This window comes from Alligator mississippiensis, chromosome 6, assembly GCF_030867095.1.
Source record: "Alligator mississippiensis isolate rAllMis1 chromosome 6, rAllMis1, whole genome shotgun sequence".
Classification (NCBI taxonomy): domain Eukaryota; kingdom Metazoa; phylum Chordata; order Crocodylia; family Alligatoridae; genus Alligator; species Alligator mississippiensis.
Genome location: NC_081829.1, coordinates 30,180,290 through 30,194,378, shown reverse-complemented (window position 1 = coordinate 30,194,378; position 14,089 = coordinate 30,180,290). Strand labels below are relative to the sequence as shown.

Here is a 14,089-nt window from a genome sequence, read left to right as displayed (position 1 = left end):
TGCACAATGCTGTAATGATACCCATCCCTACCCCCAAACATTTTCATGATAGTTTAATCCCTCAAATATCTACATCTTCTATAGTTGTTTTCAGTTTTTGCTATAGTCGTGTCAAGAGTCTCAAACTGAGCTTCAGACCCCGCTGTTCCAGGTACTACACAAATGCACAATAAGCAGTATTCCCAGCCCTTGTATTTTAAGTAGGTAAGACTACTTAAAGGCAGTCAAAGGTGAAACGACTTGCCAAAGATCATGTTACAGCTCAGCATGAAAGCTCAGAGTACATATTCAGGGCTTCTTCCCCTCAGCCCAATGTCTTATCCATTACACAATGAAGCTTCTTAGGCCTAAATCTCTTATTGACTCAGTTTCAAGGCTCTCTCAGCTTCCTTCTGTGGGATAATATCACCATACATAAGACAAAATATAGAAGTGGGAAAGAAAGAATAATAAACAGCAAAGTTGCTTCTAAACTAGCTTTTTTGAGCTTCTCTGTTTAAACAAATCCAAACTACAAGTGGGGACTACTCTGTTTAAGAAAGAAGTCCTAAAATGTCCGTAGCTGGCAACACCTTCACTGGCCTTGCTTCTTAAAAGGAAAAACTACTCTGTACACTGCTCAGCAAAAAAGTCCAAGAAGTGCTTTACAATTCTCTAAACCACTGAATCATGCTTAGCCCACATTAACCCAGTTCATGAAAAATCTCCCAGCAAAACCTGTTATCAAACACAGCCGCATTTCCATATGGTTCCTAGAAAAATGTGATTGAGAATGTATTTAACATAAAGCTATCATTCATTTAACATGCTGATACAGCTGAGCTAGAATAATCAATAAAGAAGGACATTTAATGAGATTTAGGAACATCCCAAAACATTGGAGCTCTCCTCAAGCATTTGATTATCTGGAGGCTTAATTATCTGTGTTTTCTAGTTTAAATTAAAGAAAACGCTATAACTCAAACTTACCAGCAGTTTAATGATAACACTATTCAGTTCAGGTTAATTAAAGCACAGTGGTAATTAGAGTGTAGTGTTGTATATCATTGAGCTTGGCGCATAAGTATTTTCATTACAGTAAGAATTGACTATTCAATTTTAAGAAGACACAAAGGACACAAAATGTGCTTTAAACTAGTTTGTGAAGAGGAAGAAAGATTAATGGAAACTCTGGGTGTAATCAACTATCTGTAGATTTACAGACTTTTAGAGCAATTTCTCTAATCATGTATGGAACTAAAACTACATGCAGCAAATATTGCTGTAACTAGAGGTCATGTGCTTTTCTTGCAGGCTGTTGGTCTTGATTACTAGCTTAGCAGCTTTTAGACAAGCCAAGAAAATGATTCTTTATGCCATTTAGTTCAGACAACTGGCAAGAGAAAGGTGTAGAAATAGCATTAAGTTCTATGGAGACTAGGAGTGCACCAAGAGATTTTGAGAGCTGATACCAATGGTCAATATTTAAGGAGGCATATTGGCTGATACTAATCTGATTTCTGATACAACTGTGTGCAGCTGGTAAGTCTGTTGTGGTGGAAGGGGAGGGATGAGGGAAGGGGCATGGGGTGGGGGGCAGATCAATGCCCCCCATGGTGAGGGAGGGGGCAGGCACTGCCCAGGTGGGGTGGGTGCAGGACGGAATCATGGCTTCTTGGTGGGGGGTGGCTCCCACTACTGTACACAGCCCAGGAGGGTGGGGCATGTACTCCCAGATCTGTGCAGGGTAGGGCGGGGCAGGGCAGGGCAGGGCAGGGCAGGGTAGGGTGGGTGGGCTGCAGCTGTGGGCTGGAGCCAGGGCTGCACTGGGCTTTTCTCAGCAGGGGCTGGGCTTGGGGCGGGAGGTCATGGCACTGGAAGTTCCATATGCCGATAAGCAAAATTCCTATGCTGTGAAAGTAGCTGTTCCTTGTTGTGGCCCAGAGAATCTAAAATATAATTTTAACAAAATTAGGGCCCTGGTCACAGTGCAGGGCTTTGCCCATGGTGTTTGTGGAGCTGCATCCCCACCACCATTGCTGGAGCTAGGACATTAGATCCACCAGACCTCATCCTTTGTATCCCCAGAGCATTGACAGGACCCCACCAGGAACATAACCCCCTGACACAGACTAACCATTCAGGCCATTCCAAGTGGGGTAGGTTGGAATGGCCTCTGGGAAAGGTACAGGACTTCTGGGAAAGGTAAAGGCTGGGCAGAGGAACCAGTCCATGTTGGTGGGAGATCTGGCTGAAGAAATGGCATGGTGTTTGGGGTCTGTGTGAGCAGCAGTGGACAGCAGTGTCAAATTTGAGGTCTGCAGGACAGTCAGGGGGCTCAGGGAATGACATGGTGTCTGGGGCCTGTGGAATTCTGATCAGGATGGGTGCTTTTGGATCATTTCCCCCATCTGCACAGCTCTGGGACTGTAGAGAGGGCTAGGCTTTCCCAACTCCTGGGCTGACAGGAAGGGGGTTGTCTGTGCTTCAGCCAGAGCAATGGAGTCTGGCATGTTACAGACTGTTTCCCTGAACTAGGGGGGAGGGCAGAGTGCATGCTAGGATGCCACAGGACAGCATGGAAGTGTCTATCAATAGGGTAAGTGTACAAGCATTTATTTCTCCTGTAGAGTTTCTACCAGGGCAATTTGCACCACTTCGGATGAGGCAGAAGTTTCTACTGGACCACCCACCAGTTTTTGTCCGGTAAAAAATGTTTGAGCACACATATATACTTTCTACCAGTGGACCACAATTCCTCTAATAGAAATCTTTATATACACCCTTAGAGGCAGTAACTGCAGTGCAGGGCAGAAAGTTTGCCTGCTGAAAGAGAGGGGCAAGATTTTAGACAGATATTGCCACATCGCCATTATTCAGTCTAAGTAAGGACGCACAACACTGGGAAAATGCAGAGATTCAGAGGTGTAGGACATTTTTGCTTTTTTTTTATTAAGGATTTAATTTATCTCTTCATTGGTTTTCTCAAATCCTAACTGCATACTGTTTGTGCTGCAGTTCTTGTATGTCATGGTGATTCTCTCAGTTCTTACTTTCATTACTAGGTTGAGGTGTTGAGAATATACACAGTAGTTACCATTAAAAAGACAAAATGTATCTATGGAATCTGTCTCTCCTTAGTGTACAAAATAACTACAGTGTCTAATACTGTGAAGGAGCAATCATTGTCTAATACCAAGTTGTTAAACACAATTTGCATAGCTATCTACTGGGCAGTACTTTACCTGTTGCTTGTTCAGCATCAGTGGCCATTTCTACATGAGACACTAACTGTGCAGTCATTACTACACAGTCATCTTAGAACTTGTATAAACAAGTACTAAATGACTATGTAGTAACCCAAGTTACTGTACAGTAATGCCAACGAACGTCTTTTTTGTGATGCTGCTGCGCAATAGCATCACATTGCAATTGTTACCATGTGATGCAACTGCACAGTAGTATCGAGCTACTGCACAGTCAGCATCTCGTGTAGACACGGCCAGTATTACTTTTGTTTCTGCGTCACTACCTTGGATACTCTGTGATGAATACTCCTAATCAGTTGAATAGTAAAACTGCAGCTTCTAACAGAAACCATGTGCTTGACCATTCCATTCATATTAGCTAGAGAAAAAACTATATGATGACAGGCTTATGCATAAGTTTAAGAATATATAAAGGACATGAAAACTTAATAATTAACATATGAAACTCCCTCTTTACTTATCTGCCTATCACATTGTTTATGAAACTTAGCTAAATATGAAATAAAGAGTAACTTTTCACTTTAGTTCTAGCCTGGAATACATTACCTACATTTGCAAAGAAAGAGTTAGCTTTGATTCTTTGTGTTAGGGATAGTGGCTTCTTTTTTTTTCTGTTTGTAGAAGGCCAGTTGAACTCAGCCTGGTTGTGGTCTATAGCTATTGTTGCAATACGCAAAAATTAATATTATAATAACTCATATTCCTACAATATCATTGTCTACCAGTAGTTATGTCTGTGGAAAACTCACACAGTGATACAAATATTTTCTGCCATTTCAAACTCTGTGAGTTTGTAACCTTCTCCATGCTTTTATAATCTGAGATAATATTGCAACTCAAAGTTACAGATAAAAAATGAATATGGAAACCTAGCTTAGATTCAGGTTTTTTTAATGGTAATTGTACTGCTAGATAAGGCACCCAGTTTGGCTGTTATTCTCACCATCTACTGAGTGACAGTCTCTGAGAATCAGTGCTTCTAGAAGCAAATTTCTTTGCTCACCTGCTTATCACCTCACCTCACCCTTGTCAATTACTGCTGGCTTAACTGAACAGTTAAAACTCACAGTGAACCATGAACCCATTTGAATATCACCTGCAAACTGAGGTTTCTTTAAATGTGTATCATCACCCATAGTTTCTATAAGTTCATAAATGTGTACTGCAATTTATTCATGGGCTTGCAAGGCCCTGCCCCTTCACAGCCAGACACTTTATTGATCACCGGGGATTACCTGTTTATCCTTAAATGGTAACCTGATGGCCTACCTCCACACTCATGGCTTCTTTTTCAGTTTTTTTATTTGAAGACACTGTTGCTTTGGTTTGGAGGAGCTGATTTTTGTGGATCACTGTTCTTCCCCACAGTAAAATAATGTTGTGTATTGTTTTTAATGGAAATGCATTCCAGTATAGTCCATAGACAAGCTCACTGATTCCACTGGGCTTTGGATCAGTTTATAATACTTGGGTGTCTTGGTCCTCTCTCTGAAAAAAAAATCTCTCCCCCCTGCCAGAAAGTGTTTTGATGCTTTGTAATATGCAATTGATGCTTGTAATGCCTACACAGTAAGTATAAACCAGTATTCCTACCAAACCTGACCTCTCAGCCTATGCAAACATCAAATATCCATTTTCTCTTTCAATTATTTTACCAGACTATACATGTCTCCATAATAATGGGAACATGTTACCTGATCCCAAACCAGAAGATCTTTTTAAAGAAATTAAGAATAATGGCCTATATTGGATGGTCTTCACACTGAGCCTATTGGAATAAAATTTCTTGACATTAACATGATTTTTAACAATGGCACCATGAAAGGAGTAAAAATGTGTTGATTATCTCTAGAGCCATCACAGAAATATTAAATATTAAGAAATATTAATATTAAATATTAAATATTAATTATATTATATTAATATAAACTATGTGAAGCATGTTTCTGTGCAACCCCATTAAGCAATGTTTATGCACAAATATTTTGAACATTTTAAAATAATGTTCTAGTGTACTAGATCCTGATTCAGGCTGAGAGAATCTAACGTTGCGTACTTTAGTAGTTTAACTGTAAACCTGAGCAACATTTTCCCTACCCTGAATCTGGCAGCGGGTATTTTGTTCCGCTCAGTCATTCATCACTTCCAATATATAAAAGCTAATTATGTTTCATTTTATTGGACAGAAGGGATTAGGATAGAAGACGTGCCTTTAAAATATGGCATCTCTGTGTCTTTCCGCAGCTGAGACTGTAGTTAAAATTCTAATTTGACATAGAAATCCTAGTGCCCCCTTAGCTAAGACCTATGTAATAGATTATATTAAAGTCCCCAGTGGCCTGATTCACCTCTCATTTAGCTTGCTGTAATTCCAATGACTTCAGTAATTTTTCTCTTGAATTACACTGGCATGAGAATCAGGTCATAGGATACTTTCACAAATACAGCTGTGTACAGATAGGCTCCCATAGTTCATGGCTCTTCCACCTAAGAGTATGTCCTTCAGAGTTTCTGTCCCTCACCACTTCTTAGGATTTATGAAACTTCATGTTTTACCACTTATCTTTACCAATTTAATTACTTTATCTATTTAATCTTAACTGATGTATACTTGTAAAATAATTTTAGATAGTCTGATAAATAGGATGCTAAATGATAAGTATTGGTGATGAATAAGTACTGATATTAAAGGGAAAATCCTTAGATGTTGGATTTATCTCACCAGACTACATACCACCAGAAACTGTTTCACAACAGTTTTTGTCCTTGTTGGGCTTTCCCTGTATGATGGGCTTTGGCCAGTGACTTAACACATTAATTGACTCTGCCTCTGCCTTGTTCTGCCTATAAAAAAATTCCTTTTTCATCCAGTAGTGTAACTAGAAAGGGGAGAGGAGCTGTGTGACAGGATTGGTACCCAAGGGCTGCCGGGGTGCCCTGCTGGGGCTGCCCCAATACTGTTAGGCCCTTGTTCCTGCTTCCTTTCCTGCCATGGCTTGTTGCTGAAAGTCATGAGGGGAGGCTGGTGAACCTAGGTACATGCTCTTTCTCTCTCTCTCTGTCTCTTTCTTTCTTGCCTGGTCTTCATTCCCTCCGGCCCTTGAGGGCTACATTCATGGCCTCCTGCCACCCCTACAGCTATGACCATGCCTTGCATGCCTTCATTGCCATTTGATCCCTTGTTAGGTCTTGGCTTTACTAACTTTAGCCTATGAGTTAATCTAGCTGTTGACTGATGGCCTAGGCAAACTGTCTCTGGTCTAGACTTTCCAATCTCCACAGCCTCCAATTGGCTGCTGGCTGCCTCGATCATCCTGTTCAGGCTCAGGCTCAGGCTCCTACTCCCTCAGCTTCAGCCAGGCTGTGCCTCCAGCCCCTGGGCCACTCAGCTCTAACTTGCTCTTAGTCCAGCCTCCTTGGTGCCCTTGACCCAGGGCAAAGCTTTATCTCTGGGGCCATCACTTCTCCCCTTTCAGCCACACCAGGTCCACTGGTTATATACCAAACAAGTAAACATATTAATAGCACAACCAAAACACATGTATACTGCCTTCACAAAGCTAGCATCCCACAAACTATAACCTACAGGGCTAAACCTATCTCACCCCTATGGGTAACATCATTTCCCTGGGCACTGCTTCCCCTCTGTCAGCTTCCCTGTGGGAACTCCTTTCCCTGCAGCTTGCAAGGCCTGACTGCCTGCTTGGTCTCAGGGACTGGGCTTATGTGCCCAGGAGTTCCACCTCCTTTCAATCACCTACCTTCACCCCATAGCCACACACCAGAGTTTTTAATCTTTTAATCAGAGGGCAGCCAGTGATACCTGCCTCTGGCTCCCTGGGGTGGGTTCCTTTTGCTTTGACTGGCCATTTCAATCCCCACTCTCCTTGCAAATGTTTCTCACAATTCTCTCAGGGATGCCATCTGCCAAAGCAGCCACCTTCCTGTGGAGTGTTTTGTCACAGACTCCGGTGTACTGGTCAAGTTTTCCTTCCCCTCTCTTGTGTCCGAGTAACAGGGTTCGGGTCTGCTGTTACAGGCTGCCAACTTAAAGGGGGGTGCTGGAAGGATGCCCTTCTTCCCCAGAATCTTTGTTGCATCTAGAGCAGCCCTGCCCTTTGGGCCATAAGAGCTAAGCTGGAGAACCTGCAGTGCTACCTGGCTGTAGGAGCTCTGTGTTGTGTGCCTGGCCCTAGAAGCCAAGTGACATGCTTTTTGTTAATTATATTATGTGGTTGTTGCACAAGGCATGAAAGATGAAGGTTTGCCCATCCAGTGGTTTAATCATGTGAACAAGAGCAGGCAACAGGCTTGGGGAAGCCCTGTGCTGCTCAGACCTAGAAGCTGAGCAGAAACAGTCCTATGCTACCCAGCTGTAGGAGCTGGGTGCAGGAATGTGGCAGGAGCAGCTGGGGTCTCTGAGTCAACGGGACAGATAAGAACCTTCTATGACCAGGTGGCATGGGGATGCTCCAGATAGCCTTCTAGGGCCTGACAGCATATGGCCTCTCAAGCTGAAGTCCTGTGGCTGGGGGGGGGCGCTGCTCCATATATGACAAAGGAGCACTTGCCTTCCACCCCAAGTTTTGCTTCATGGCATCAAAAGTAATAGGTACATCTCTGTTCTCTTTGTACACCTCTGTTCTCACAGGAGAAAACCAGACCATTTAATTTGGCTCGATCTTAATAAGTTATATAGTCAATGACATGCTATACTGTACATCTCACATACAGAAGGACATAAAAAACTCCACCAACAAACTATTTCATTTGCTGAAAATGCCACACAGTACACCCAGGGTTCCATCTTCAAGGTACTAAAAATTGGTATGATCCACTAGGTTAGCCAAACAGGTATTTCACCTTAAGCATGCAAATAGTCCTGTGATGTCAGAGACTATTTAAATACTTTTGCAGTACCTCCTGAAGTGTTTTAGTGGATAAAGGCAAAGTGCTCAGCTCCTGATAGGAGTGAGTCTAAAATTAGATCATAAAATCTCAAACACAGAAATAGGTGACTAAAAAGTGACTCTAATATTTTATTTTTCAGATAATGTATATACAGTGTAATAATGTCCACTCTAATAGACAAGTCTTATGAAATTCAGTGTATTTTCAGACAGTCTCTATCCTAAATTTGAAAGCTATGTCTTCTATGTGATAGAAAGCAAAGTAGTAGTCACCAGAACTAGTTTCATCCTCAGCACTATACATACAAAGTACAGTTTCAGGTGACAAAAATAACAGATCTGTGAAATAATTTTATAATGATTTGCTGAATTTAAGATACTGTTGTGTATCTTCTTACGTACTACAGTTGTGTGTGCGTATGTTAATATAAGGAAAAATGCAATAAAATCTATGTGAATAGAATTTCTGGATAAAAATAAATTAGAGGACTCCTTTGTATTCTGAGGATAGTACATGTCCTTTGTTGAAAGCAGCCTGAAGAAAATGATTATGGCTTGATATCTGGCTTTGAGGGGGGAAAAAGTGTACTATCAATGGTACAGATGCTTTCAGGAAAAAATAGATTCTTTCTCAGAAGAAGAAGTATTTTCCACCCAATAGCATAATTTTTATATAGAATACCTTTACTACAGAAATTTTTTGTATAAATTAATGATTAACCAATATTATATCTTTATGTTCTGCTGCTAAGATATTATGATGATATATGCCATAAAAGTAAAATAGATATATAAATAAGCACATATTTTGATAGTTTTGTGTACAATTAGTACAGGATTTACAAGTATCTAACTTATGTCAACAAGTAGCCTTTACCAGTCAAGAAAGCTGATTTTTTAAAACTATTTATTAATTAATACAAAGTATCAAAAATGAATGTAACATTTTAAGATACAACCAGTCCCCTAAAATATCTATAAAGACAAATATCTATTTTCCATCAACAGTGCTCCCTCAAGAAGGTTGATTTAATGACAAGAACAATTTATTTCTCTCTGGGTAGGTGGAAACAGTTGGACTCAGCTTCTTAAGAGCCTTTGTTCATGAACATCTGTGTTGAAACTCCTGTAGTTAACAGATGAAACTGGCAGTAAAAAAGTGATTAAGGCTTCCTATAATGTCATCGTCGATTTTTGTGGACCTCTACACAATAATTATGGGAGGGGGGAGTGGGGGGGGAGTGATCTGACTTGTTATTGTAGTACTTATATTCAGAAGACTACCAGTAAAAGCCCTTTTGTGACAAATGATATTATTCTGTTCTTTTCATTATTCTGCAAGCAGTGACATGCTTTTTGTTAATTATATTATGTGGTTGTTGCACAAAGCATGAAAGATGAAGGTTTGCCCATCCAGTGGTTTAATCATGTACAGGCAACAAAGAAAATATTTTAGCCATGCAAGTCAATTTGAAAATTAAATACTGGAATTATATATTATATACCAGTGCTACTGCTTTATACTGATATAATCTTTTCCCTGTTTGTGTTACTTTACAAAAGCCACTGTTATTGTCTCTATGATACAGTTAGAGAAACAGAAGCAGAAAAGTGAAGTGAATTTCCCATGTTTATTAGGGGTGTGTGAAATGGGCCATATTCAATTCGGATTTGGATTCAGCCTGAATTGGGGACAGTGATTCTATTAGTTGATTTGGATCACTGTCTCTGATTCAATTCGGCTGAATCTGAATCTCAAGATTCAATGCTGATTCAGAGAATCAGCGATTCGGCCATAGACACAGCTTTAAATGTTTTTTCTACATACCTCAAGGTATCAGGCATGGTTCATGAATGCTGCAATGATGGGGTAGATGGAGCATCCCACAGGAGCACAGGGGCCCCCCCTACAAGCTTGGCAGCGAACCCAGAAGTGGACCAGAAGTACTTACAGTCCACTTCCGGGTCTGCCGCTGAGTGTCCTGGGGAGCCTCCCCGTGCCTCCTCGGCTCAGTGATTGGCCGCAGGGGGAACCCGGGTGCCCCTCCAGACCAAGGAGGCACTACTCGCCGAGCCTAGGGTGCTCGGAGGGGCCCCCGGTACACTGCCCGGTGGACCCAGAAGTGGACTGGAAGAGCTTCTGGTCCACTTACGGGTCTGCTGTCAAGTGGTCTGGGGAGCCCCTCATGCTCCTGTGGGATTCTCCATTTGCCCCAGCATTGCAGTATTCACGAGGCACCTGGTACCTTGTGGTATGTAGAAAAAACATTTAAAGCTGTGTCTATATCCAAATTGCCGAATCTCTCCAAATGGATTTGGAGGGTTCCGATTCTATTCAGAAAAATGAAAGGGTCTCCTGATTCAATTCAGATTCTGAGTTTCAGCCACTGAATCAAATCAGGGACCAAAGCTTCACAGAGCCCTAATGTTCATACACTGAGGCACTGCCTGAGCAAGAATTAGATTTCCTAGAGTTCTTGGCTCTCATTCCTGTACTTTGTAAATCACACCATTCTTTTTTCTGTTCTATGATGTTTGCACATTGAATGCCTATCACAATACAGAATCTCAGGCCACCCCACTGTTAACATTACGCTTAGTTGAAAATGAATGTACAAGAAGGCTGCACTAAAGGTAGTGTGCTCATAGGGAGATGATTAGCTCCATGAATCTGATTCACACAGCCCTGATGTAAGTTACAGCCACTGCTTTGGGGTTTCAGGTATAACTTATATTAGCAGGAAACTTAACACAGTTCACTACTGTGTGGCCTCCTTTGCAACCTCCCTGACCCTAAGTTTGGGGGTTCAGCAGATGCAAATTACATTCTCCAATCTCTGTTGACCCTTACATAGGCTTTCTGTGTCCTGATGCTTATATTTCAAGGCAAGGGTTTTCACATCACTAGTTTAATTTTTTCCAGGAGGCTGGGCATTTTGTGCCCAAAAGCTTTTATAACATATTGCCTCAAGTATATAGTTGATTCAGTAAAAGGTATCACTAAAAATCCTTCTGTTCCATATATTTCCTGGACCAACATGTCCATAACAACACTCCAACACTCCAACTATTTTCAAGGATTTCAAGTGACCCCTACTTTGTCATTTCTTCCAAAATTTGCAACAGCAATTTATATTTTCAGTTCAGCAGCTCATGCAGTAGTCTCAGCCAGATATGTACAAAAGATAGTCCTCAGTCCTTATTGTTCAGATAAATTCTAGGAAAATGTGACCCACTCCCCCACCATCTCTTTGTTGCTCTCTGTCTCTCTCTCACACATATATACATTAATGGAAGTCTATGGGTCTTACAGATAATTTCAGATTCAAGGAAATTGTCAGGTGTACAACATAAATGTACAAGTATAGTGTACGAAGTACAATATAAGATGCACAAAGTGTTAAATATGTAACTGTAAAAGGATGAAGTTCTTTAGAGTGCCATAAAAGAAACACTCAAATTAGTATACAATGCACATTTTACAAATTTGTAGCATAGAGGCATGGAATATTGGATTCATGTACATTTTAATTTGGTGATGGAATGCAAATTCTTCCTACTTAGAAATTGTACTGTGTTTTATTTCATAATTTTGGAAATGACCATGTGCAACAAGACTGTTTATGTTGTGTTAAACTTAGTGAAATTACAGCATTGTAAAGCTGGTACTCTGATGAATATCACCTTTGGGATGTATTGGTAAATAGCGACTCATGTATATTTCACGGCTAAAATGGTCTTTATTAAAAGTCAGCATTTATTTTTCCACACACTGATAACTGAGATTATCTTGGTATTTCCCTAGTTAGAATAGATGATACCTTTGTTAACTGTTGGTAAGTGTTGGGAAATATTGACTTTTTTAACGAGTCTTCTGTTTTTAAAATACATACTAGAAGATGCATGACAAATAGGTCCAGGGAGGTGATACTTCCCCTCTATAGGGCGTTGGTCAGACCGCAGTTGGAGTACTGCGTGCAATTCTGGGCGCCACACTTCAAGAACGATGCGGATAACCTGGAGAGGGTACAGAGAAGGGCAACTCGTATGGCCAAGGGCCTGCAGACCAAGCCCTACGAGGAGAGACTAGAGAAACTGGACCTTTTCAGCCTCCGCAAGAGAAGGTTGAGAGGCGACCTTGTGGCTGCCTATAAGTTCATCACGGGGGCACAGAAGGGAATAGGTGAGGATTTATTCACCAAGGCGCCCCCGGGGATTACAAGAAACAATGGCCACAAGCTAGCAGAGAGCAGATTTAGACTAGACATTAGGAAGAACTTCTTCACAGTTCGAGTGGCCAAGGTCTGGAACGGGCTCCCAAGGGAGGTGGTGCTCTCCCCTACCCTGGGGGTCTTAAAGAGGAGGTTAGACGAGTATCTAGCTGGGGTCATCTAGACCCAGCACTCTTTCCTGCTTATGCAGGGGGTCGGACTTGATGATCTATTGAGGTCCCTTCCGACCCTAACATCTATGAATCTATGTATTATCCAAAGCAAATGTTTTCAACCGGGGTGCTGCATATTCTACAGTGCCATGAGATCGTTTTCTCTATGGGGTATCACGCAATATTACTACTGTTAAATGTGCACATTTCTTCACATGATTCATAGAGATTTCAAATAGGAGTCCATAATGTCAAAAACATTCTGTCCTGCTGTGGTTTATCTGAGTTTTGTGCAACAAGAATTGCTCCACTATTTTTCTGACAAGTGAAAGATAAGAGCTGGCATTTTCTGAGCTGAGCTGGCTTTGGGTCTAACGAGAGATACCTTGAGTCTAAATTGAGAAGCACTGGTCTAAGGAATGAAATACCTCTGACAGGCATCATGTGACTATTCCTGCATAGTTTGAAAATTTACCTCTTCTGCAACACTGTGTCAATTACCATCAAAACAGTGTTGTATTAATAACCTGTTGTTTGCTTACTAGAGCCGTATTTGGATGAAGGATGTCTCTTGATAATCATAGTAATGGAAAGGCCTTAAGAAATGTTCTTTGTAGATCTGATTGCAAGATAAGAATTATCAGGAAAAAAATGTCCCCCTATTTATCAAAAAAAAGTGGAATATTTTGACTAGCTCTCATTATGTGAAGTTGAGCATGAAGAAGGACTGACTCTTAGCTTTTTTCTTCTTGCAGGCTGGTGTTTGCAAAGCTGAAGCTTTTAATGATAGCCATAGAATACAAATCGGAAAAACGGGAAAGCAGGTATGTCAACGACTATCAAATCTAACAGATTTTTTGGAATGCACCATGGACAATTTGGTCTGCTTTTTTTTTTTCAGAAAAAAAGACATTGCTATTCTTACACCTTTGAAAGCATTTCAAAGCATAATTAATATGGCATCACTTTACACCAGTTCACATAATCCTGGCAGGATCTCTCTCCATGTCTCTACACCCAAACAAATTTAATGTCAAATACCTTGTTTCAGGATAAAAGATATTTTTATGAGCAATCTTCCTCAATAAATATAATTTAATATCAATCAAATAACAACTTCTTTTATATCCTTTGCGTTACAAAGGAATGTGTCAGCTCCAGTTCAGAGTCCAACATATTTTACTAGACTGTCAGGAATGGAAAATGGGAAGACACTAACTATCTTATAATAATACTACCTATTATGTGCTGCATGAATTCCTCAGAATAATATGAATAAGCTATGGAGAATTAATTTTAGTGAGAAAATTTCAGTATATCAATTTCTTTTTCTATCAAAAAAGTGATTAAAGGTTTTCTATAGTTAGTAATAAAAATTCACATGCAGACAAAGGATGCTTTAGGTTTTTTAAAATTATTGCATTTTTTTTATATGAGAACAAATAACAGTCTGAGCCTAACGTATATTGTAGTCAAATTTACACTTAATCTACTGGGGCTTTCATCCCTGCATTTACATTATGTTCAGCCCCATTATATCTGGAAAT

At 40.6% G+C, this 14,089-nt stretch overlaps 1 protein-coding gene across 9 annotated transcripts in view; it reads left to right on the top strand.

Moving 5' to 3' along the window:
- The window catches only part of KCNMA1 (potassium calcium-activated channel subfamily M alpha 1), a 1,011,367-nt gene that overhangs the window by 752,208 nt on the left and 245,070 nt on the right, over nucleotides 1–14,089 (top strand). For all 9 annotated transcript variants that reach the window (XM_059729759.1, XM_059729758.1, XM_059729760.1 and 6 more), the window contains one exon: nucleotides 13,298–13,366. In XM_059729759.1, coding sequence (XP_059585742.1) covers nucleotides 13,298–13,366 — 69 coding nt within the window. The remainder of the gene's footprint in view (nucleotides 1–13,297; nucleotides 13,367–14,089) is intronic.